The following is a 27,283-nucleotide window of genomic DNA, read 5'->3' as shown; positions in this document are numbered from 1 at the left end:
GAATGCAAGATGGTTCAACATATGAAAATCAATCTATGCTAATACACCACATTAACAGAATGAAGGACAAAAATCACACGATCACCTCAATTGAAGCAGAAAAAACATTTGATAAAATTCAACATCAATGCTTTACCATTACTAATATCTTATAGTTGACAAACTTTTACTTGAGTTTTATCAACTTAAAATATAACACATTAATTAAAAATGGAGGTGTAGCAGTACTACCTTGCTTGTATTTCATTAATATCTCTATATGACACACTGTTCTCCTTGTAAAATAAAAACTTTTTGTGGTTGTTTGCTGTATAGTACCTCTCATTATGTGTTTGTGCCACCAAATCCGAGCTACGTCAATTTACGAAACGATTGAATTTTAGAATCAAGAAATTGAGTATTATTTATAACTCTCAGAATATGTATTAGTTGAATTGCTGTCTTAAGAATTGATATGTAGGGCCGACCCTGTGGCTCACTAGGGAGAGTTCGGCGTTGGGAGCACCGAGGCTATGGGTTCGGATCCTATATAGGAATGGCCGGTGCGCTCACTGGCTGAGCGCCGTGTGGGCAACACCAAGCCAAGGGTTACAATCCCCTTACTGGTCAAAAAAAAGAAAAAAGAATTAATATGTATAGAGTGTCTTCAAATGCGTTGGAGTGGAAAGCACAGGAGACTGTCTGGGAACCCATGTTTGAAGAACATGGCGTAATGGAAATACATGAGCTTTGGAAATAAACAGATTTGGGTTTGGATCCTAGCTCTGCTTGTTATTTCCTGTTTGGTTTTGGGCAAGTCACTTAAGGATTGTTGAGTTTCAGTTTCTTTATCTCTAAAATGAAAGTTATAGCACCTTAATTTCAGGGCTTTTTAAAGAATGAGTACTCATAGATGTAAGGCATGAGTGCCATATGATAGGCACTCAGTAAGTCATTGCTGTTATTAGAGTGGGTAGCTCTGTGAACTTAACTCTAACTTGATCTGTCATCCTGGGCAAGTCATTTTAATCTTTTAGGTTTAGTTGCCTTAGCTCCCCAAAGGTGATATTATATACTTTGCAAGGACTAGAGTAAGATAATGAAGATAAAAATGCTTTGAAAAGTATACAGCATTTAATATAGGCTAAGTGTAGCACTTCAAATCAGTGGAACAAAGACTAATATTTGTATTTGATAAACAGTGTTGTCTATAAACAGGACAACTAATTAACCATTTAAGGAGATAGTAAAGCTGAATCGTTATTGCCCTTCTTTCATCTAAATAAATTTCACATTGATCAAAGACTTGAATGTTACAAAAATAAAATGACAAAAGTTTTATTAAAAGGGGAGAGTGGAGTTTTAACAATTTCTGGATAGAAAAGACCTTTCTGAGTATTACATAAAAACTAGAATCAATAAAGAAAAATATTGATAACTTAGACCATGTAAAAAATTAGACTCCGTGGCAAGGCAAGAAAAAAGACAAAGGGAGAAAATATTAGAGTGATAGAGTTAATATGGCTAATGTACGAAGAGCTGTTTTACAGATCAGTAAGAAAAAGACAATGCAGTGGAGAAATGAGCAAAAACTGCAAATAGGGAATTCAGGAAAAAAAAAATGGATGGACCTTAACATGAAAAAATTTTCAATTTCACCAAGAATTAAACAGAATCAAAATTTTACTATCACATTGGCAGCAGGGTGGAGATAAGCAAGATACTCTCATATCTTGGTAGGAGCTTAGAAATATTTTTTGGAGGACTATGTGGTAATTTCAGTTTAGTTTAAAATTGCATGTCCTTTTGGACACATTTAGGGGGTTAGTGTCAGTTCATTCCTGTATATTACCTCTACAAGCTAAATTATACATTCTTTTTTTTTTTTTTTCCTTTTTGTCTTTTTTCGTGACCGGCAACGGATCGCAAACCTCAGTGTCGCGCCCGTACCGCACCGGGACCGGCAACGGGATTGCAACCCTCGTTGTTGCACCCGCACCTCGCTCAGCCAGTGAGCGGCCGGTCTGTATGTGGGATCCGAACCCTCGGCGGGAGCGCTACCATGCTTCCCAAGCGGCGCACTGTAGCAGTGCGCCACCGGGCCGGCCCTATACATTCGTTTTTAATGACTTTAAAGTGTTGCTAGTATGGAGAAGCATTTTAATATTCAAACTACTTGTTTTGATGGCTTTAACCATTCCATATGAAGAGTTTATTGAGTGTTATTGACACTGCAGTCAAGAAATGTATTTTCCTTTGATCTTAATTTTCCCCATGTTCTACTTGTACAAATTTAAAATATATTGCCATTTTATACACTTCAAAATCTAGGAGTATTAGACTTGTGAGTCATAAAGTAAACCTGATACATCAGATGTGAATGCCAGCACCTATTAAATTGCATTTTGCTCTGTTTTCAGGAATGTAAGAATATATGCATATTGGCTGCTAGAAATTTTAGAAGGAAGTCAGTTTTTTCCAGAGGGGGGCATTCCTCAGCGTCTTGTGTAGACCTATCACAAAAAATTTAGTCTGAAGCCCAATTGTGCTAAAACTGGTTCTATGACTATTTCCCTGACCAAATAGAACCAGGGCCTCCTGTAACCCACACAGTAAGAAAGTTGCACGGTGTATTCCAACAAGTATCAGTTTGTCTGGTGTCTTTAGAGCCTTTGTTGAAGTGATTCTCATCTGAACATTATGTCTGTTGTAACTGATAAGCATTCCACTTTTGTTATTTATTAGTGGTATCTTTTTTTTGAAGTGTCAAATCTTGTGGCTGTTAAAATAAAGTACCATTGGGCCGGCCCGGTGGCACACTGGATAGTGCGCCGCTTGGGAAGCGCGGCGGCGCTCCCGCCCAAGGGTTCGGATCCCACATACAGACCGGTTCCCACTCACTGGCTGAGCGAGGCGCGGGAGCAACGCCGAGGGTTGCGATCCCGTTGCCGGTCCCCGGTCCGGTACGGGGGCGACACTGAGGGTTGCGATCCGTTGCCGGACACGGAAAAAGACAAAAAATAATAATAATAATAAAAAAATAAAGTACCATTGTAATTAAAAAAAAAAATTTCATGTCCTTTAACCCAGAAATTCTTTTAACAGCACTTCTGTTTGACCCACAGGTTTTTTTTTGGTGGCTGGCTGGTGCCGAGATCCAAATCATTGACCTTGTTATTCTAACACCTTCCTCTAACCAACTGACCTAACCGGCCAGCCCCTGACCAGCAATTCTTATTCTGAGGAGTTTATCCTACAAAAATTATTCTATTAGTACAAGAAGATATGTGAAAGGATGCTAAGCATTGTTTGCAATTTTTAAAAATTAAAACACTTCAAATGATCATTAGTGGGAAATTGGCTAACCAGATTAAAGTATAAAATACTTTTTAAAGTATACGTAAATTCATGTTTATATAGTACCTTGAATGTTCTTTAAACTAGTACTGATTTCTTTGAAATAGAAGCTGTTTATTCTGCTTAATAAACTTTTACTTGTAGAGAATGTTGTGGAGTATGAAGGTACTTCAAAAAGTTCATAGAGGGCCGAGCCCGTGGCGCACTCGGGAGAGTGCGGCGCTGGGAGCGCAGTGGCGCTCCCACTGCAGGTTTGGATCCTATATAGGGATGGCCCCTGCGCTGTGAGCGCAGTGCAGCCGGTCTCAAAAAAAAAAAAGTTCATAGAAAAATGGAATTTAGATAATAGGAATCCTTTTATGAACTTTTTGGAGACCCCTCATATGTGTAATTGGAGGTATAACTGTCACTGTTTCTGATGTTTCCTTGGCATCATGTGTCAGTGTTCATGCCACAGATATACAGTGACTAACTTTTTCCAATAGTGTTAATTATCAAATGTTTATATGAGAGAATTTCTAGCATTTTCTTTTTGCTTTGTAAAGTTTATCCTTCTTTTACACGTTCTCAGATTTATGTATTATTTGATTTCTTGCTTGAGATTCTAGCTCTAAATTTTTGTTACTGTAGTATCAGGTGTACATTCTATCAAAAAGAATTAGTTAATAAGCACTTTGATTTATATTTTTCCTGCTGTTTTTTCCATTTCTTTCAATACTGTATAAAAGTAATAATTGTAAATCTTTTTATTAAAGTAAGTGATTTGGGTTTTTTTTGTTTTTGTTTTGTCATCAGCCATGAAATCTTCTCAGGGATCTGGTAGTTTTGGAGTCATTCTGGGCAGCAGGACCTCACACACAGAAACCAACAGGCAGCTTTCTTATTCAGACAATCAGGTATGTTCATTTGAACCTTTTTAGCTTTTTAAAAAAATGATTGTCATAGACACTCTATAAGGGAGTTGTAGGAAGTAGAATTTGGAATATAATGCCTAATATTTCTGTAGGGTATTTTCCACTTATCTGAAAATTATTTTAGCCATCTCAATCTCTTCAACTATTTTTATGAGAATCTTTTTAAGATTTATCACATTCTTCTCTTTTTACATATAGTTTTATTAAATACAACTTAACCTTGCTTCATGTCTCATGGCCATCATTGTGAACCACAGTAGAGTGTTTTGGAGTTAGATGTGGATTTGAGACTTTGTGCTGCCAGTTACTACCTATTAGTTACTGCAGAATTTCTTTATGTATCCTGAGCCTCAGTACTCATCTATAAAATTGAGACAGCAATAATATTTTAAGGATTATGTGAAATAATGCATATGCTGTGAGATAATGCATATGGAAGTGCTTAGCCCACTGTATACTATACCACATACTAACAGCCCTATTTCTGTGATGCTCCCTGGGTCTGTTCTATGTTATTAACTTTGCTTTTACACTATATTTTACCAAACTGTTTTGTTGAGGTTCTCTGTTTGCTTTTTTTAGTAGTTTTTCTTTCATAAATATTATTGCACCAGCTGTGAGATTTGCTGTGCACCAGTAAATAATCTTAATCAACTTAACAGTACTTATGTCTCTCATAATTTGTTTTGTAAAGGGAAACCAGGCACAAAGTAAGAGAAACTTTGAAGCTCTTCTATAAGTAAGTTAATGAGTTCTAATTGGCTGTGCAGAGAGGTGAATACTTAGTCAATTTATTGGATTAAGTAATGTATAAAATTTAATTTTGGGGCCGGCCCGGTGGTGCACTGGAGAGTGCGCCGCTTGGGAGCGCAGCGGCGCTCCCCCCGAGGGTTCGGATCCCATGTGGAGACTGGTTTCTGCTCACTGGCTGAGCGCGGTGCGGGTGCAACACCGAGGGTTGCGATCCCGTTACCGGTCAGTAAAAAAGACAAAAAAAGGAAAAAAAAAAATTAATTTTCGTTAGGTTCTTTTTATAGGTTAGATTTTTTTGAGGGGGTGGACATTCTTATTGAGGTATAATTGACATGCAGTAAATTGTACATGCTTAAAGTACAATTTGATATGTTTTCACTTATATATACACGCTTAAAATCATCACCGTAATCAGCATGGTGAACGTAGTTATACCCTTACCGGTTTCTTCATTCCCCTTTGTAATCCTTCCCTCCCACCCTTTCTCTGGTCCCTATTTGGAAGCAACCACTGATTTGCTTTCTGTCACTATAGATTAGGTTGTATTTTCTGGAGTTTTATGTACATGGAATCAGTGTGAATTTTTTCTTTTCTGTTTTTTTTTTTTAGTCTGGCTTCTTTCACTCAGCATAATTATTTTGAGATTCATATACAGCATGTGTCACTTAATGACACTGTTAGGTGATTTTGTTGTTGTGCAAACATCATAGCATGTAATTACACAAATCTAGATGGTATAGCCCATGACACAGCTAGGCTATATGGTACAGCCACCATTGTATATGTGGTCCGTTATTGATATGTGACTATAGTCGTCAGTAGGGATTTAAATTGTTGGAATATTATTTAAATGCATAAGTGCATATAGAGTAGAAACAAATATTTATACTTCACAAGTAATTCCCATTAGTGAGATTATAAAATAAACTTTGTGGGTATAGCTAGCATTAAATAGAGAAGAAGTAGAATAGAAAATAATAGGGTATTGTACATATTAAGGATAAATATTGAGTTATGAAGCTGATCCGAACCCTCGGGCGGGAGCGCCGCTGCGCTTCCCAAGCGGCGCACTATCCAGTGCGCCACCGGGCCGGCCCCAGTACAATAGGTTTTGATGTAAAATATTTCTTACGGTAATGTCATGGTCAAAAGTTGGAAAAAGGTGTAAAACAGTGTACATAGAGTATGCTACCATTTGTATAACAAAAATAATAAGATATTGATTTATATTTGCATAAAAAACGAGAAGAATACTTATGGGTGGGAGAATGTGAAATGGAGGAACTAGGTGAATGGGGATGGGGTGATACTGAGAATTCTCAGTCTATGGCTTTTAATATTACTTTGATTTGTGAACCTTGAGAATGTCACCCATTTGAAAATAAATTTAACTTTTTAAACCATTTATCCAGATTGACCTTAGAGTTTTTTTAATTTCCTATCCTAATTTTGTAATTCTGTAAAAAGAAGGTAATTGGACATAACTTCCACAGAGAAATCACGTAGCTCTCAGTGTAGAGATATAAAACTTCACTGAAAGAATGTTCATCTAAAGTACTGTTTCTCGGGCCGGCCCGGTGGCACACTGGAGAGTGCGCCGCTTGGGAGTGTGGCAGCGCTCCCGCCAAGGGTTCGGATCCCATGTGGAGACCGGTTCCCGCTCACTGGCTGAGCGCGGTGCGGGCGCGACACCGAGGGTTGCGATCCCGTTGCCGGTCAGTAAAAAAGACAAAAAGGAAAAAAAAATAAAGTACTGTTTCTCAACTAATATGTATGTGTACATTGCTGTATTCTCTCAGAAGGTCCTTGCTATTTCTATAGGATAGCCTCTCTGATTCTGGTAAATTAGCTTCACTCCAGACCAGTTAGGCTAGAATCTCTAGAGATGTGTCTCCAGTTGTATTTTTTAAAGCTCCCCCCATGAGAATCACTGGTCTAAAAGTATTCCAATTAATTTGATGATTTAATTATCTCAAATTTTATTTTTACAGACCTCTTCAAAAAGAGGAAGTTTGGAAACTAAAGATGATATTCCATTTCGAAAAGTTCTTGGTAATCCAAGTAGAGGATTGATGAAGACTGTACCAGGAAGTGGGATAGTTGTTACCCGGACGATTCCTTCTTTGACGTCTACATCAACACCTCTTAGATCAGGGTTATTAGAAAATCGGTAGGAAACTCTTTTTTCTTAGTGATTAGCTGTAGCTGTTTATAAATGTCTTTTAGGTCTTTTAGAAAGACCAGTAATTTGAGGAGAAAAAGGAGAAAGTACAGAGCACATTTTTGGTAGATAACAAGTTTTTAATCATATGTAATTTATGTCAGTGACATTTATTGAGCATGCAAATATACAGTATATTAATTTAAATATGGTGTGGAGAATTAGGTAACAGTCACATTTCCTGTCCTTGAGTATGTGGCTTATAATTTTTAATAGTGTGAATTAGACTTTTTAAAAATAACCTTTTTTTCCCTGTTGTCTATAGGACTGAAAAGAGAAAAAGAATGTTATCATCTGGCTCAGAGCTGAATGAAGATTACCCTAAGGAAAATGATTCATCATCGTAAGTTAAGAGCCTTTATGGCACTAGATCAGTGTTTCTTATACTGGCAATTGTAACCACTAGAGAAGATTGGAGGAATGGTGTTCAATTTATGGGAATTCCAAAAGTAGAAGAGTAGAATTCGAAGTGTTTTGGTGACAGTAGATTGTAGGCTCAGTGTAGAGGCAATTTGACCATTTGCTATTGCTTTGACCATTTCATTGCACTTCTCATATCCTGCCTTTTTTTTTTTTTCCTTTTTGTCTTTTTTACTGACTGGTAACGGGATCACAACCCTCAGTGTCGCACCCGCACCGGGGACCGGCAACGGGCTCGCAACCCTCGGTGTTGCGCCCGCACCGCGCTCAGCCAGTGAGCGGGAACCGGTCTCCACATGGGATCTGAACCCTCGGCGGGAGCGCCGCCACACTCCCAAGCAGCGCACTCTCCAGTGTGCCACCGGGCCGGCCCTATCCTGCCTTTTTTTGTCTGCAATACTTAGAGAAAGAATAGAGCTGAGGAACTCTAAACAAGTTTTTCTTGGTGGCTGCTGTTTTAGTGTGAAACTCTTCCTTCCTACTTCCCTTTATCTTTAATTTTTCTTCTTTTTTTTAACCTTACTCAGGTAAAAAGTCAGCCTAGGGGTAAAAGGATGTGGGCCTTACATAGATTCTAGGCAAGGAGCACTAATCTTTCATAGGTGTTTTCTGGGTTGAACAAAAGGTAATAGATCTGCAGCAGGTCAGTCACTAAACTCATAATCCTCTTCTTCATCATGTGCGGTTTTTTTTTTTTTTTTGTCTTCCAGGAGAGAAAACTTATTACACAGTTATCAGTTAATACCTCAATGAATACCTTAACAGAAATCAGTTGATAGTCAGTTAACTGCTGTTTGAGGTCAAGGGTCACCAGAAAAGAGTTGGGAAAAAAACAAAGAAACTTTGTGTATTAATTGGTTCTGCTGTTGTGTAACAGTTGTAAAAGTTTGTGTAAATGATAGGACTGGTAGCTGATTCCATAACCACCATGGACTCAGATTCCTTCTATCTTGTCAATCTGCCATCCTTAACAAGTAGCTTCCGTTTTGTGGACCAAGACTCTTATGTCGGCATTCCTATTAGTGGAAAGAAGGAAAGGAACAAAGGGAGGGCATACTGCTTTCCCTTAGTCTGGACACTGTACACACTGCTTTTGTGCATATCACATTACCAGAACTTAGTCACATGATTATATCAAGATAAGAGAAAGTCTGAGAAATATGCCTAGCCAAAATTCGACTACTGTGGCACAAGGGTACAATAGTTATTTGGGGACAACTAACACTCTGCTATAGTTTACTTCTCTGGTATCTGAAATACCCATGTTCACCATTCTTCCCATACATAAAACACCCTTACTCATCCTAATGGAGACAGACTCCAAGTGTCATCTAAACATTGGATCCAGCTAAGAGTCTAGGATCTCTAGGTGATGTGCAGTCTTCCATAAGGTCCAAATGGGTCTTGGACCATGCCCTTCATGGCATGGTACCTAAAAACTGAAAGGCAAGTTAATCTGCATTTCCCACTTCCGTCACCATGCACACATCATTATACATTGCCAGAGTAGAAATAAGATAAAAATAATAAAAATTTCTGTTTAGAGAAGACAAAAATAGGAAACTAGATGAGTTTTTGGTCTATAGCAGTGGTAAAATCTTACTAGGCAGAAACTGTGAGGATGGTGAAGGCAATGGAATAAGTTTCTGTTTAGGCCATCTAGCAATCTGGTTCTGTCCTCTGGGAGAAACCCCCCTTGCTCAGTGACCCCTGGCTTTGCCCTCTAGTAGATTTTCCTTGTATCTTTTCTTTGAAGGCCATCACTGAAGTAGATTTTGAAGATTGTGTTCTTCTTCGTGGCCTCATAGCATTTGTAGCCTGCTTCATGCTGGTGTAGTCTAGAAGTCTAGACATGTCCATACTTCTTTTAGAAGTATGACAGTTTCTTTAAATGTAAAACAATCAGGCTTTTATTGGGAAAGAATTGGTACCGATATTTTTGTTTTTGTTTTAATTTTTTTATTGGAATAATTTTGGATTTACAGAGAATTTGCAAAGATAATATAGAATGTTCCTGTGTGCCCCTCACCCAGTGTTCCTTAACATTAATGTCAAAGTTGTTTTTTAACAAAACTGCTTCTAGTTACCTCTTACAATTGCCTCAGTTTGAGAAGCAGTTGGATTTTTTTTTATCCCATGCAATCTCAAATTACTAGGCAGTTTTGATTCCAGGCCATTGGTGTAGAGTACGCCACGGGCTCGGCCCCAGTTGCCTTATTTTAAATCTCATCCAGAACAATAGGAAATGTAGGGTTTTTTTTTTTTTTAGCATTCTGGTTTTTATATAACAGGGAGGTTCACTGAAGGTTGTAGTGGACTGTTGCATGCCGGTTTATCATATTCACCACACTTTTGGGAAGTCTTAGTTATTCCACCTAGAATTCTAAGTGGAATTCTGATGAGACCTAAGTTACTGATCCTTGTTCTGAGCTAATATTTTTTACACTATCACATTTAGATTTTTTAAGATTGTGCTCCATAGTGGAAGTGACTTATAAGGAAGTGCTCATAAGGGAAATGAATAACAGACTGGGGGAAGCAGGCCAGGGAAGGGGAGGAAACCAAGCAAAGATGTGATCTCAGGTAAAAAGTCCCACAGAGAGTAGGCTTCATCTTAATTCACCAGGGGAACTCTGGGGTTGTTCCAACTTGAGACAAGGAAGCTGGGCTTTCATGTTCCCATGCTGGATAGTCTTTGGTTACTAGCTACCCTGGGGGAGGGGGGGTTTGACTCTTTCCAGGTGGGCAAAATGTTTTTAGTAGCTCAAATGCAGCACTCTGAAGAACTGCAAGTGCCAACTATTGAAACACTGAAAACACACAGTCTGGGGGTGTGAAAAGGATAAAAAGGGATCTGAGGGTCTCTAATGGAACATTACCTTTGGCTGCTACAGGATATGGTACCACAGTCTGTCCCCCTGCTTGTACCATTTAGATCCACTCATGTCTAATATTAAGTTCATTCCATCTTGTCACAGACTCTTCACACTGATGCTTTCTAATTTCTGGGGGGAGAATCTTAGAAAAGGAGGCTTAGTGGGATGACCTGTGGTGTGTTGCTGCAGACGGTCATGAGACTATAACTAATATTGTCATCTCCTTCTACCATCCATTTTAGATTCCCTGCATTCTCTACTAACACTTCTGCTGGCCTTGATGGTTTGCCTGGTGGCATGACTGAGGTATTCATCTGTGAAGGATGTGAGCCACTGGTTACCATATGCTTGTCAGGCTGTGATTGCTATAATTGCCCATTGCAATTACATGAGAACCACGCTACCACAGAGCAGAAGAGCTCTAGGAAGTGCCCTAGTGAATCCCCTTTCCAAATATATTTCTTCCTGTCCTCATTATATAGCAGCAACCCTTTCTCCTTAGGATAATCAAAGTCACTTACCCCTGCCAGTATGGTAACTCCTTTCTTTGCTTGTTGACCTGCCAGCATGAGGAGCCCCAAATGACTAGGGAGCAGACATAATTTTAAGTTTAATTGCTCTCTTATTGTGCTTCCTGGAGAAAAAGTTCCCCCTCTGGGAACCAGGACCACAAAAATCTAAATTGGGGAAACAGAAAGTATAAATTCTCCAAGTGAGTTGAGTGGGGCCACTCCTTGGCTTTCAGACCCGTATTCTCTCAAAAAGTAATGGTTTGTTGATTTAAGATATATATAAATGTAAGAGTTTGTTGATTTAAGGGCATCCCATTTCTAATGAGATCATCACTGAGCTGTACTTTTAAAGGCTATTGCAACGCTTTATCAGGCCAGCAGTTTTGGGGTAATACCTTATGTGGTAGGACCAGTGGTTCCTGTGGGCATATGCCCTTGTTGTACCTCCTTTTCTGCAAAGTTGGATTCCTTGTACCAAGATAGTATTATGTGAGTTCTCATATTAGTAGATGAGATACTATCTTGGATAGCAGTGGTAGCACTGTGGGCAGGAAACGCAAATGTATACCCAGAATATGTGTCAATCTCGGTCAACATTAATTGCTGTCTTCTCTAGGGTGGAAGGAATCTTATATAATCAATTTGCTACCAAATGACCAATTGGTTTCCTCAAGGGATAGTACTGGATCAAGGGCTCAGTCTTAATTTCTGCTGCTGACCAGTTAGACATTCAGCAGTAGCAGTAGCTAAACCATGGTGAAGAGGAGCACATACTATACCTTCTATCTCTGCCACCATGGCTGTTTTATTCATGGGCCCTTTGTGGAATAATTGGAATGGCTAAGGACAGATATTGGCTGACATCTACTGGACAAATTAGTCTGCTGATTGTTTAGTATCTCAGTGCAGAGTTCTCTGGTGAGCATTAACATGTGAAACAGATCTTCACCTTTTGTACATACTTTCTTTTTTCTTTTTTCTTTTGGCAGCTGGCCAGTACGGGGATCTGAACCCTTGACCTTGGTGTTATATGTACATACTTTCATAAATCTATCCATATGCTGCTTCCATTAATCTTTTCTCCCTGATCTTCTAGGCTTGCTCTTTCAGGCCCCTAACCATCCATCCAAACCATTTGCCACCACCCAGGAGTCCATTACTCACTTCTCTCTCCACACAAAGTGGATGATGAGGTGTAGCTCTAAAAAGTCCCTCACCAGTGTCTTTCAAGGCAGTCCCTTAGTGGGGCTATAGTGCAATAGTAGTTCATTTTCAGATTGCACCAATGTATTGAAATAACCCATCCATGAATTAGGCCCAGGTTTATTCTTCTTCTTTCAACTTTTATAAGGAAATGCTGTAAGGCCTGTTCTTATTACCTTTTTCTACTTACATGGACCTGTATACCTGCTTCCATTTTATGGTGGATTGCTTCAGTGTCCTCCTGATCTTAAGACTTCATGGGTGTAGTAGCTCCCAGCTCGTGAAGATTAGCTCTGATTGTATAGTCCCTTGAGGACCAACAGTCAGATGCTCGATCTCTTCCGGGGCCTAGTAATATACCAAGAGTAGTATGCTGTACTTTACAGATGATGTATAATTTTCTGCTACAGATAACATGGTCTTGCTCTAGAACCTAAGGTTCTGGACTGCAACTCTCCTGTGGGTAAATGACTCTACATGGTGTCTTTGTCCTTAAATTGGTAATTGGCTCAACTGAGCCTGTCATCTTCTCTTTTGAGCCGATCAGTACTTATACTAAAATCCAACAAATTCTCTAGTCTTTATGATTATTATTTACCCCATATCACTTGTATCATTACCTATTACTATATAACAAACCACTGTAAAATTTAGTGGCTTAAAATTGTAACTATTTATTATTGCTTATGAGTTTGTGGTCACCTGGGTGGTTCTGCTTACCTGGGCCCAGCTTGGCTGACTATGACTGGATTCTCTCATTTTCTCATGCATCTGTGATTGGTAGGTGGGTTGGCTAGGATTTGGCCAGTATAAGGTGGCCTCACTCATATGACTGGCCATTGGCTGGCTGTCATTTGGGTTGATGAAGGTAATTGGGCCATGTATATTTTACCATCTAGCTGGCTAGCCTGGAATTATTCACATAGCAGTGGCAGGGTTCTAAGAGAGTGAGTGGAAATTTGTAAGACATCTTTAGGCTTAGGATCAGAACTCATACGCTGTTACTTCTGTCACATTCTTTTGGGAAAAGGAAATCACAGGGCCAGCCCCACAAAGGGATGGAGAAATAGACTGTACTTCATTTGGATACAGGGAGGGCAGTAATTTGGGACATTTCAAAAACTATATCAAGGTACAATTTACTTACCATAAACTATTCTAAATGCAAAATTCAATGATTTTTAGTAAATTCATTAAGTTGTATTGTATCAGCATAATCTAGTTTAAGAGCATTTCCAGCACCCCTGTAAGATTGTTCTACCACATTTCTGAAATGCTAGAGATACTGCACAAGCCATATCCTCTTCTACTTTATCCCATCCTAGTTTACCATAGGTGAAAATTTTATTAATTGTGACAGTATAGGATACCAGAGGTATTACCACAGCAATGGAGTTTCTGTTCCCATTGTCAAGCAAGTAGTTTAATTCCAGAATCCCATCCTTAGAGTGTGTTTCCTAGTCCTATTTCTAGTACCAACTGTTGTAAATCAGGTTCGCCAGAAGCAGACTCTGAAATGGAGATTAGTGTGCAAGGAAATTATTAAGGAAGTACTCTGAGGGGAGACCGAGAAGGGAGTAAGGAAAGCAAGACAGTGAAGAGCAAGAAACAAAGCATGGATGTGATCTCAGAAAAAAGTCACCCAGAGGTTAGGCTTCATCCTTATCCTAGGGAAGAAATCTGTTTTGTAGGTTCCATAAAGTTGTTCTAATCTAAGACAAGGGAGCTGGGCTTCTATACTTTAGCACCCAGCCTTACTTGTTACTCTAAGATTACAGGCAAAGTATCTTTAGTAGCTTCAGATCAGTCCTGTGAAGAGGAGCGCTAGGTATTGATTGTCGAAAACACACTTAAGTTGGTGTGAGAGTGTGGAGAAGAGAACAGAAAAATGGGGTCAGAGGAAATCTGGGTGGAGCATCTATGTTGTCTGCTACAGGCTTAATTCATGATGGTTCCCCTAAATTAGCACTTTGAATCAAAGCATGAACATTAGCTACTTTCTATATAGGTTCAGGTATTTGGGAATAGTAGAGGGGGGAAATGGGACTTGTCTAAGAAATTTTAACCATGTGTTCATGAACTTAAAATATTTTAATCACTATAAATTGAAATGACGATATTTAGTAAATAGTATTTCAAATTATATAGAATATAAAAATATTATAATTTTTAAACCTCTAAAGTACCAAGCTGGAACAGTTTACTTCTATTTACTTCTTAATTGATTCTTTTGGTCTTAGTAGCTAAATCATTTCATCTGGTCTTGCTTTTGGCCAAGAAAATCTATATAATCTTGCTGTCTCTGATTTGACTTTTATATATTGAAAATACTCCTTTACTTTTACTTAATTACCCAAATCATGGATTGAACTGGCTCTTAATAATGAAAGGTTATTTTCATAATTCTTATTTGCTTGAGTCACCGACCTCTTTGAGTCTCGATAACCTTATAGCCTAACTTTGAAACATATCAATGAATTTGGCACTTGAAATGTAAAGATTTTTAATGACAGCTATTTTAAATTAAGAACAATATCTTTATACACTTATACTATATTGATTTAAAATTATTAACTATAGGAACAACAAGGCTATGACAGATCCCTCAAGAAAGTATTTAACCAGCAGTAGAGAAAAGCAGCTGACTCTGAAACAGTCAGAAGAGAATCGGACATCAGGTAAGTGGTTTATATAAGATACTCATTTATTACATGATATATTGTATTAGACTAGAAATAAAAACCTAAACCAGATATATATCTCTACATTGTTCAGAAATACTGCATAATCTGGTACTGGTTGTTGGGATCAACTTGTACCTAATATTGGCTAAAATATTTTAAAGTATTGGAAATATCAAGGAACTTGTATTCAGCTTATAAAGAATTCAGTCTTTACCTTTTTCCACTATTTGACTGCTTAGAATTAAGCCATTTCATTGGCAAAGTACCGTGACCATAGAATGAATCAGAGGAGTTAAAGTGGTTGAAATTAAGGTTCATCAGTGTTGCTACTTATTAGAAGATTCAGAAGATCTTGAAATTATTGCTTAAAGCAGTTCTTTAAGCTTACCTTGCACCCTGTTTTTTTAAAAAAGAAAAGTTAGGCTGCCCATGGATTTTTGTCAGGTGTTTTCTACACTTATGTATCTGTCTGATCTCTGAAATCCTTAGAGACTCAGATATTTGGTATTGATTTGAATATTATATCAACTTAAAAATAAATTGAAGCAAGCTAAAATATGGCGTGGCTTTTGATAAATTGATAGTTTAAGATAATCTTAAGTTGATTGGGACTCTAGGAATGTTCTCGTAGTGGTTTGGGATTGTGACATTGCCTCTTACAGAAAGAAGCATTTAATGTAGGTTTTACTTCTGAAATAATAATATTTACAAGATGTAAAGTCTACTTGCTAATTTTCAGCTTTTATAGTCAACCTGTAGTTAGGAAGTGAAAAACTTAAAGATGTAATAAGCCTTAATGTTGAAGTTAAGACACATCTTAGAAATGATGTGGAAGAGAGGAGGAGAGAGAAGGAAGTGGGTGGTCAAGTGATAAGAAGATTCATGGAAAAAAATGTAGAAGTTTTAACTGTGTTAATATTACACAGTTAATCAGTAGAACTGAAGAAACACAACTTATTGGTTGGAGACAGGAGAACAAGAGTAGGGGTGTTGTAAATGAAGAAGTTCAAATTTTCTACAATAAGAAGTCAACTGATACTGTTTAAAATGAATAAATCAAAAAAATGGTAGAAATGTATTATTTAGTACTGTGGAGGAAATCAGGAAAACTAACGTTTTAGGGGCTGGCTGGTTAGCTCACTTGGTTAGAGCTTGGTGCTGATAATACCAACAAAAAACCCTAACTTAAAAATAAAATGGTTAAAAATTAGGATGAAAATTTGTGGAGATTTGGGGTAGTGGAATATTGCTTTGCTAGTATAACTTTTTCCACAGTATTTGATCTTTTAACATGCATTTATATTACCTTGATTGAAAGAAAAGGGGCTTTTAAAAATAAATAAATAATAAGGAAAAAGAAAAGGGGAAAAAAAAGAGTTAAATATAAGTAAGCCCAATGTGTAATTTTATTATTAAATAAAGAATGGTTGATTTAGGAATTAAATTTTTTTCTTTGTTCATTTGTTTTATAGGGCTTTTACCTTTACAGTCATCATCCTTTTATGGTAGCAGAGTTGGATCCAAGGACTACTCTTCTGGTGGCACTAACCTAGATAGGTATGCATTGATTATATGTCCTGTGAAAAACTTGAAGAGCTCTCTGTTTTTATCAGAATATTGAATGATGGCTTATGTTCTAAGTAAATATGCTAATTTTAAAATAACAAAATTGATGAAAATCATAGAATAATAACATTTTAGTTAGAAATAACTCTAGAAATGTTTTAGTTCAAACTCTTAAATTTTTTCAACATATGAATAAACCGAGGTCTAGGAAGATGTGTACTGAAGCCACAGGTTGACTGGCAGTATTATCAGATTCTGTAGACCAGTATATTCTCCATTGTCACACCATGGTTTTTTATATGAAACTTAAGTGAAGTTGGGTATCTAGAATAGCTTCAGCACTAGTAAACTAGGGCAAAATACTTCTATATAACCTCCTGGGGTTGGAACCATAAATATGCTGCTTGCCTGATGCTCCCTGAGGAGAGAGCAAAGGCACGAAAGTGGAACTTGCAATGTTTGGCATCTGCTTTAGTGTTATTGACGTAGGGGCAAGAATTATGAACCCCTAACAAAATCTTACGCAGAGTAGAGGGCCAGGCAAAAGCAACTACTAAGCACGTATCAGGAAGATATGATCATGAAATGTAGCACATAGAGAAGATGGTAAATGTAAATGCAATTAAGAGGCTTATGTTGGCCTTCTGGTCTACCCTCCATGTGTTAAGAATATTCTGGAAGAAAAGACTAAGAAGAGTAAAGGCATGGAAATTGCCAAAGAAATAATGGATAAAAATGATGAATGTCCTCACTTTGAAAAGCTTCAACAAATGTCAAACTACAACTTTTTTTGAAAAAAATTCACATTGTAGAAGATGATGGGTAAGGAAAATTTTAAAAACTACTAGAAAGAAAATATATCCATTATAAAAGAGAAACAGTGAGATTGATATCAGCAATGATAGGAATACAAGACAGATATTATTAACAGAGTAATAACATCAAAAAATTCTATATCCAACTAAACTGTAATTCAAGAATATAGACAGAGAATGCTATTTTTAGATATGCAAAGAGAGAAAGAATTTATTCAGCAAGAAGAAAACTGAACAAAGGAAGGAGTGGGAAGTAAGAAAAATTAGTGACCAAAGAAATGTTAAAATCATATTTAGAAATCTAAATACTTAAAAAAAATTTTTTTTTTGAGTAGCTAATACATACATGTGGTAGAAAATATCTAGTTTTCACTTTTCCTTTTCAGAGGCAATCACTATTATTAATAGGCAATCACTATTACTTATATCTTGCCAGGGTTATTCTATGTATGTAAATACATTTTGATAGTTCTTATAAAATGGGGATGTTGTAGATTTAATTAAAAGCAAAGAATTAATAAAATATTAGACGAAAAGAAATACAGGAGAGGGAAAGAATACAGAGAAATTAAAACATTTAAGTTCCTTTTTTTGTTTGCAAGGACGCTATAGTTAAGTTAAATAGACACATTAAAAAGTTAAAGATGACTTCCACTTCTGGCCAAGACAGAGTAACTGGGACTGGATTTACCCTCCATCTTGAAACAGCTAAGAACCTGTATAAAATATATGAAACAATGTCTCTCAAGACATTGGACATCAGGTGGTGAAGGACAATGATCCCTGAGAGAGAGAAAACAAGTGAAACAAGCCCAGTGACTGTGTAATTAGAGTCCCCAAAGGAGAGGAGACAAAAAGTGGGACAGAAAAAATGTTTGAAGAAGCAATGGCTAAAACGTTTTCAAGTGTGATGAGTACTATAAAACCACAAATGGAAGAATCTTACTGAAACATAAAAAAATACTACAGCATGTACATCATAATGAAAGTGCTTAAAACCAGCGATAAGGAGAAAATCTTAAAAATGCTAGAGGAAAAAAGACATATTAAGTACAAGGGAACAAAAATTAAGATGGAGATACCTCATTGGAGGCAATGCAGGATAGTAGAGTGGAACAACATCTATAAACGGGGGATGAGGGGGAAGACCTACCAACTTAGAATTCTTGACCCAGCTATGGGAGGCAGAATTTTAAGATGGCCCCCTTGGACTTTGCCATCTGTGGTGTTATTTCTGTGATTATGTTATATTAATCAAATAACCCCTGTGGTGTTATTTCTGTGATTATGTTATATTAGTCAAAAAGGAGATTATCTGATTGGGCTCAGTCTAATCATGTGAGCCCTTTAAAAGCAGAATTGTCTCTGATGGTCACAGAAGAATTCAGAGAGATTTGAAGTATGAGAAAGACTCAGTGCACCATTACTGGCTTTGACAATGGAGGGAACCACCTGCTAAGGAATGCAGGTGACCTCTAGAAAGAGCTGCCTTTGGCTGACAGCCAACAAAGAAACCAGAACTCAGTTCTCCAACCAAAAGGAACTGAACTCTGCCAACAGCTTGAATGAGGTTGAAAGTGAATTCTTTCCCGGAGTCTCCAGATAAGAGCCCAGCCCATTTGACACCTTGATTTCAGCCTCGTGGAACCCTAAGCAGAGATTACATCTGAGCTTGTCTGGACTTCTCACCTACAGCTGTAGTGGCTTATAACACCCATTTCTTACCTTTTTCTGAGATAAGAAACAGGTGTAATAAGCCACTAAGTTTCTAGTAATTTGTTATACAGCAGTAGAAAACTAATATGGATTTTGGTACCTGGAAGTTGGGTACAGCTATAACAAATACCTAGAAATGTGGGACTAGCTTTGGCACTGAGTAGTAACTAGAGGCTGGAAAAAGTTTGAGGATAATTTTGAAGGGCATGATAAAGAAAGCCTAAATTGCCATGAACAGAATGTTAGTAGAAATGTGGATATTGAGAACACTGCCAGTGAATGCTCAGAAGAAAGTGAAGAATGTTTTGTTGTAAATTGGAGGAAGGGGATCCTTGTTATTTAGTGGCAGAAAATTTAGCAGAATTATCTCCTATGACAAGAAGATGACATTAGATTTCTTTTGTGGAAACAATACATGTTAGTAGATAATGAAAATATCCAGTAAAAACACGTTTCAAAACCGAAGGTGAAATAGACTTTTTCTGTCATAGAAAAGCTCTAAGAATTTATCACAAGACCTGTACTATAAAAAATGTTAAAGGAAGTTTTTTAAACAGGAAAATGATACCAGGTAGAAACTTTTAACTACACAGAGAAATAAAGAACACCAGAAATGGTAACATGGGTAAATATGAAGATGTTTTTTCTAATTATTTAAAAATCTTTAAAAGATAACTGACTGCCTACAGTTAAAATAATAAGAATATAGAAGAAAAATGTGTGATGAAAATGACATAAAAGCTGGGAGGGGAAGAGTGAAGGTATACTCTTGTCAGATTTTTCTGCTGAAATCCTAAAAGCAATCGTTAACATAAGTTTTAGCTAATAAGACAGAAAATAAATAAAATTAAATCATAAAAAAATACTCCAAAATGGGGCCGGCCCGGTGGCGCACTCGGTAGAGTGCGGCGCTTGGGAGTGTGGTGGTGCTCCCGCCGAGGGTTCGGATCCCATATAGAGACCGGTCTGCTCACTGGTTGAGCGTGGTGCGGGCGCGACACCGAGGGTTGCGATCCCGTTGCCAATCGCGGTACGGGCGCGACACCGAGGGTTGCGATCCTGTTACTGGTCACGGAAAAAGAGACAAAAAGGAAAAAAAGAAAAAAAAAATACTCCAAAAGAAGGCAGAAAGAAGAAAAAGGGAAAAAAGAACAGATAGGACAACCAAGATGATAGATTTCATGTCAGTAATCACATTAAATGTTTTAAAGACCCCCGTTAAAAGATATAGATTAATGAAACATAAAAAAATACAAAAATTGGGATAGAAATGACATAATTATCAGCTCCCTCCAAAAAACCTGCTTAAAATATAAAGACATAAATAGATTAAAAGGACAGACTATTCAATGGTGTGAGTAAAAATAGTCTCTTCAACAAATGGTGCTGGGAAACTGGATATGTATATACATAAGAATAAAGTTAGACCCCCTTCCTCATACTGTATATAAAAATTAACTCAAAATGGATCAATGATTTAAATATAAGAGCTAAAATAATAAAACTCTTAGAAGAAAACTTGACCATGGAATTGGCAGTGGGTTCTTAGATATGATGTAATGTACAAACAACAAAAGAAAAAAATGGTAAATTAGACTTCAAAACTTAAAACTTTCATGTATCAAAGGGCATTGTTAAGAAGGTGGAAAAGACAATCTACAGAAAAAATATTTGTAAGTCATATTTGATAAAGTTCTAGTATTCCAAATACATTAAAAAAGACTGGTAACCCAATTTAAAAATGGGCAAAGGGAGCTAGCTGGTTACCTCATTCAGTATAGTGTGGTGCTTATAACACCAAGGTCAAGGGTTTGGATCCCCATACCTGCCAGCCACCAAAAATAAATAAATAAATATTAGGGCAAAAGATTGGAGTAGATATTTCTCCACAGAGATATATATAAATGGCCAACAGGCACATGAAGAGATGCTTTAGTCATTAAGGGAATGCAAATCAAACCCACAGTAAGATGCCACTTTATATCCACCAGAATGGCTATAATTTAAAATAAAGGAAAATGACAAGTATTGACAAGGAAGTAGAGAAATTGGAACCCTCGTACATTGCTGGTGGGAATGTAATGTGGTTCAGACACCTTGTAAAACAGTTTGGCAGTTTCTCACAAAGTTAAACATAGAATTAACATATGACCCAGCAATTCCATTTCTATATATACTTGTATATCCAAAAGAATTGAATACAGATATTCAAATAAATACCTATACATAGATGTTATTAGCATTATTATTCACAATAGCCAAAAAATAGAAACAACACAGATGTTCATCAACAGATGAATGGATAAACAAATTATGTTCTATACATACAGAGGAATATTATTTAGCCATAAAGAGGAACAAGGTACTGATACATACTACAATGTGGTATAACTTGATGTAGTATATACATACTGTAATGTGATACAACTTGGAAACATGTTGAGTGGAAGAATCCAGTCACAGAGTCCACATATTATATGATTCCATTCATGCTGCAAGTCCAGAATAGGGAAGTCTATAGAGAAAGTAAATTAGTGGTTGCTTAGGGCTAGTGTAGGGGGATAGGGGAACATGGGGTGCTGATACTTAATGGATGTGAGTTTCTTTTTGAGGTGATGAAAAGAGTTCTAAAATTGACTGTGGTGATGGTTTAACAATTCTGTTAGTATACAAAAAACCACTGAATTGTATACTTTAAATTGTTGAATTGTATATGTGAATTATATCTCAGTAAAGCTGTTTCAAAAAAACATATCAACCAAAGTATGGATCTTATTTGTATTTAAAAATCTGGGGGCGCCGGCCCGGTGGCACACTGCTACAGTGCGCCGCTTGGGAAGTGCGGTGGCGCTCCCGCCGAGGGTTCGGATCCCACGTGCAGACCGGCGGCTCACTGGCTGAGCGAGGAGCGGGGGCAGCGCCGAGGGTTGCGATCCCGTTGCCGGTCCCGGTCCGGTACGGGCGCGACACTGAGGGTTGCGATCCGTTGCCGGTCACGAAAAAAGACAAAAAGACAAAAAAAAAAAAAAAAATCTGGGAAACAGTTAATGGAATTGGGGAAATGTGAACACTGGATGTTTAGTAATAAGAAATCACTTAATTTTTTATGAGTTGATAATTTCTTTTGTTTCTTTTTTAAAGAAAGACTATTTTAGGAATGCATACTTTAATATTATAATAAAATATTTTGTCTTAGATTTTCTATAAAATAATGTGGATATATAGATGATATAAAAAATATGGATATATAGATGAAACGGGATTGGCCACATGTTGATGACCAACCAGTATAGTTGAATCCTTAAGTGAAATGGATAGATTTCATAGGAAATATCTCTTACCCAGTAGACTCAAGCAAAGAATATAACTATTAAAGAAATTATAGCATTCAAAAATTTCTTTCCTCCCCACATGATAGTACCAAGCTGAAAAGATTTTATGGGGTAGTTTTAACCAAATCATCATGGAAAAACAGGAGAAGCTACATAAGTAATTTAGGAATTTAATAAAACTAACAGCAGTGCAAGAAGAGAAAATTATAGGTCATTTTTCACATATGAATATGGTTAGAAAAAGCCAAAATAAAATATTGGTAGTTGAATCCAATAGTGTATTTAAAATGGTACTCAGTGACCAAGTAGGGTATATCTCAGCTTTGCAAAGGTAGGTTAATACTAGAAAACTATTTTGACATTGTAATAGATTTTTACAACGAGCATTTGATAGCTATTTATGATACCTACTTTTAGCATACTAGGAACAGAGGATTATTTCCTCAGTTTGAGAAAATAGTATCTACCAAAAACTTAAATATATTACAGTTATGGTGAAATGTTAAGAAGTATCCTCATCAAAGTCAAGAACAACATGACATTGTCCTGAAGGTCATAGCCAGTGTAATGAGACAACAAAATGAAATAATTATCGTGATTTGCAGACAATATGATTCATTAATATAAAACACTAAGAAAATCACCAGATGGCTTCCAAGAGTTTTGCTTTCTGCCTCAGAGGCTCCTGGTGTTTCTTTTCTTTTTTTTTTTTTTTTTCCTTTTTTTGTCTTTCTTACTGACTGGTAACGGGATCGCAACCCTCAGCGTCGCGCCTGCACCGGGGACCAGCAACGGGATCGCAACCCTCGGTGTCGCGCCCGCACCACACTCAGCCAGTGAGCGGGAACCGGTCTCCACATGGGATCCGAACCCTCGGCGGGAGCGCCGCCGCACTCCCAAGCGGCGCACTCTCCAGTGCACCACTGGGCCAGCCCTCCTGGTATTTCTTGAGTGGCTTTGTGACTGCAGCTGTAGTGGGCACTACAGGAGCCGGGCCCACAGCCCTCTAGTTCTCACAGAGTCAGGGCACTGAAGCAGGATTGGCAGGGAGCCAGATGGATCTGCAGAAAAGGCTCTCTTGGGACAATCTGGAATCCATTTAACTGGAACAGAGACTAGGTGTTAAATAATGGCTTCTTTTATGATCAGGCAAAACAGGTGTTTAGATGGGTTTTTGAACGTATGTACAAAAGCATGATAATGGGTAAGTAGTTGGCAAAAAAATTGAAGTAAAGGTATTCATGATAGATGTTTCCAAGTTGAGAACGGGGAGGAGTATTGATAATACTCTCAACCTTTTTCACATCACAGCACACATAGAAAATGGTGTTTGTATGGTTCACTGGTTAAATAGACCTTGTCTGGCAACCAGGGAGCCCCAAACCCTTCCCAGCTGTCTCAAGTTGAAAGGATTCATTTCTTGACACATGAGTTGGAGGTTGTGTTACAAATATTGCTTCAGAGAGCCATTCATTTTTTACCTCAACAATTTTTTTTAAATGCCTACTATGTGTGTGGCACTGTGCTAAGCCTTGGGGATATATCAGTAACCAGAGCAGATGATCTCTATCCCTGTGACACTTTGATTTGGGGGAGTGGGTTGACCTATCAAACAAATAATAATGAATATATAATTATAATTGATAATAACTTTCCTGAAGGGGGTGATTGCAAGTTAAGCTAATATAATTATGGAACAGTAAAGAGTGTGATGAAAGATAACAAGAGAACCTGATTTTGATTAGCCAAGCTTCTCTGAGAAAGTAGACTGAACGGTAAATGGAAGTTACCTAGGCAGAGGGGTTGAGTGGGCCATGGGATATGGAGAAGAGCATTATAGACAGAAAGAAGCACAGTTGCTTCTTTTTGTTCGTTTAGGGAACTAAAAGAAGGGCACAGTGGCCGGAGCAAGGGAGAACATGATGTGAAATGAGACTAAAGAAGTAGGCAAGTGATGAAGACAGAAAACATTGTAAATTTAAGCCTGATCCCAATGTTCCTCTAACCTTTAGTGCCTTCAACAAGGAGTATGTTGGAAGTGGGTAGTCATGAGGACACATTGCTCTAGCAGGAAATAAGAAATTTTCAAGTAATGCCATGGCTGAAGCCTTTTACCTTTCTAATATTGTGCCTCAGAATTTTGACAATAATTCTGGTTATTGGAACAATAAAAATGTACTGTTGGGAACTGACAGAGAGGTCCAAAGGTATTTGGATGGTACCTGGACCTTTGACCTTCCCTCAGACTGGAAGTGATGGAAAGAAAACAGTTACCAGCTGAGGTCATCCATGTGCTTTCTCTGATGTGCCTATTTCAAGACGAGATTGATTCCAGACAAGTGAAACATACCTGAAGATTCTGGCTTGGACGTAAATGACCGGAGAAGAAATACAGTTGACAGTCTGGAAAGATGGTGCTTGTTTTACTGTGACATAGCAGGCTCCCACACCCTTGCCAGGAGCAAGTACCCCAGTATGAGAAGCATTGTCTTCCAGGGTTTGAGCTGCCACATGAGCGTCTGCTGAGGTTCTATGGGTAATACAAGAGGTGATTGGTGAGGACAATGTGACAGTTCCCTCACACCTTTATAAGGTGATCCTGGCTCTCAGAAGCCAAGTGTCTACTGAACTGCTGACACTGGAATACTTTGTGGTGTCCAGTGATGCCATTAGCTTCCAACCCCAGTTAACTGAATTCAAAATGAGCCTCCATATGACATAGAGAAATTGTCAGGACTGGTTTTTTTTCTTCATCTGGATATAATTAGTGATGTCAGGAATATCTGCTCTGTGGACACCTGTAAGCTCCTGGATTTCCAGGAGTTCACTGGGTACCTGAGAACAAGAAAGATTGAGGGAGACCGATCAGTGCTAAGATTGGAAAAGGTCCTGGAAAATTTGAAGAATGCAGGGATTGAACCAGATGAAGAAAGCAGAAGAAACCAGAAGAACTCAAAGCTAAGGAGAAGTCAGAAATGCAGACAAGTAAGCCATCATACTTTTTATCTCAGATGATGTGTGATATCCTCTGTACTGAAGAAGGCATGCCCTTTTCAGGCTAATATATATATGTGTGTGTGTGCATGCATATATATATATATATATGCATATATATATTTATTTATTTATTTAAGTTTATTTGTTAATATTACTATTTTTATTTTTATTTTTTTTTACATTCTGTGATACTGCAGAGAAGTTGGGGGAGGAGGGGGAGAGGGGAAAAGGTAAGGAAATAGGGTAGGAGAAGGAGGAAGGAGGAGGGGTGAGGTTGAGGCCTGTGGCATCCCTCTCATTTCCACATAGGAGGCCAGGGGGCTTCCAGCGGTGGCTTGGTCATTTCTGGGCTGGGTACAGATGTCAGAGGGATGTGGCTGAAGCCCTTGCAGGCCCTCCCCAGCTCAGGAGCCTGGAGTGCTTCCTGTGGGGGCTCGGTGGTCATCACTGGGCTGGTTGCAGGTGTCAGTGGGGTGTGGCTGAGGCCCGCAGCCCTCCCTGCTCCCTGGCTTGGTAGCCCAGGGGACTTCCACTCCTTCTAGGTTTTATAGGTGTCTTTGGTGATGAGAGATCTCTACTAGTTAGTATCAAACTTTGTCTCTGGTCTGTGTTGGATTATTTGCGCACTCAGTGCGCACTGCGCTGGGCTGGGAATGGATCCAGGTGGCCGCGGTGAAGCCTATCTGCTGGATTCTGTGACTGCGGCCCCGCAGGGCATGTGGTCTGCGTGGAGCTTCTGCCTCCCCCACTGGACGTCTCCCCGTTCTGTATGCACTTGATGTTATGTTTTTATAGTTTAAATCGGTTGATTTGTGGGAGAGAGTGACGCTAGGGACCGTCTATTCCGCCATCTTGACCGGAAGTCCTTGCTTGAGTTTTTGAAAGACACACCATCTTTACCTGCCGGCCAGCGAGACCGCCGTCCGCAGACCCCGGAGCGCTCCCGCCAGCCTGGCTGGAGCCAGATGGCACCGCCTGCATCCTTTCAGTCGCCGCCGCCACCATCTGCTGCTCCCACTTCCAGGACTCGACGCTACACTCACCGCTCCCACTGAACTGCAATTGCTGCGCCTTAGAGTGTGACACTATAACATCAGGGTCAATGGTTTGAATCCTCTTGCCGATCAGCTGCCAAAAAAAAAAAATTGTGTAAATCTGTCATACCACTGCTGTCTTTCCAAGTGGTATCAGAAGGATACATATTTTGGTGTTTTTGTGTTTGTCTCTAACAGAAATGCCAACACTTTAAGATAAGAATAAGATTATTAAAAGAAAAAAAGAATAACCAGAGATTTTTAGAACAAATAAAGAGCTCTGTAAGGTTCCTGTAATACAAGATCAACTTACAAAATTAGTAGTGTTCCTAAATCTAGCAATAATAAATTTTAAAATATAATAGACAAGAAAGTACAGGCATACCTTGGAATTAAAAAATACTTTATTGCTAACAAGTGCTAATTATTATCTGAACCTTAAGCACATCATGATCTCTTTACTTGTGGAAGGTCTTCCCTTTTTGTTGATGGCTGCTGACTGATCAGAGTGGTGGTTGCTTAAGGTTGGGGTGGCTGTGGCAATTTCCTAAAATAAGACAACAGTAAAGTTTGCTACATCTTTCATCTGACTCTTCCTTTCATGAAAGATGTCTCTGTAGCATGCGATGGATGCTGTTTGATAGCATTTTACCCACAATAGAACTTCTTTCAGAATTTGTTCACTCCTTTCCAATCTTGATTTTGCTTCATCAACTAAGTTTACATAGTATTCTAAATCCTTTGTCGTCAGTGTTATTCACAGAATTTTCACCAGATAGATTCCATTTCAAGAAACGACTTTGTTTTGCTCATCCATCAGAAGCAACACCTCATCTGTTAAAGTTTTATCATGAGATGGCAACAATTTAGTCACATATTCAGGGTCCACTTCTAATTCTAGTTC

At 38.2% G+C, this 27,283-nt stretch overlaps 1 protein-coding gene across 1 annotated transcript in view; it reads left to right on the top strand.

Moving 5' to 3' along the window:
• The window catches only part of USP37 (ubiquitin specific peptidase 37), a 106,879-nt gene that overhangs the window by 4,204 nt on the left and 75,392 nt on the right, over nt 1-27,283 (top strand). Inside the window, exons 3-7 of the mRNA XM_008570745.1 lie at nt 4,132-4,232; nt 6,995-7,173; nt 7,490-7,567; nt 14,816-14,913; nt 16,392-16,476. Coding sequence (XP_008568967.1) covers nt 4,132-4,232; nt 6,995-7,173; nt 7,490-7,567; nt 14,816-14,913; nt 16,392-16,476 — 541 coding nt within the window. The remainder of the gene's footprint in view (nt 1-4,131; nt 4,233-6,994; nt 7,174-7,489; nt 7,568-14,815; nt 14,914-16,391; nt 16,477-27,283) is intronic.

The sequence above is a fragment of the Galeopterus variegatus genome, unplaced genomic scaffold (genome assembly GCF_000696425.1).
Source record: "Galeopterus variegatus unplaced genomic scaffold, G_variegatus-3.0.2 Scaffold626, whole genome shotgun sequence".
NCBI classification, from domain to species: Eukaryota; Metazoa; Chordata; class Mammalia; order Dermoptera; family Cynocephalidae; genus Galeopterus; species Galeopterus variegatus.
This window is presented reverse-complemented; position numbering and strand designations above follow the sequence as displayed.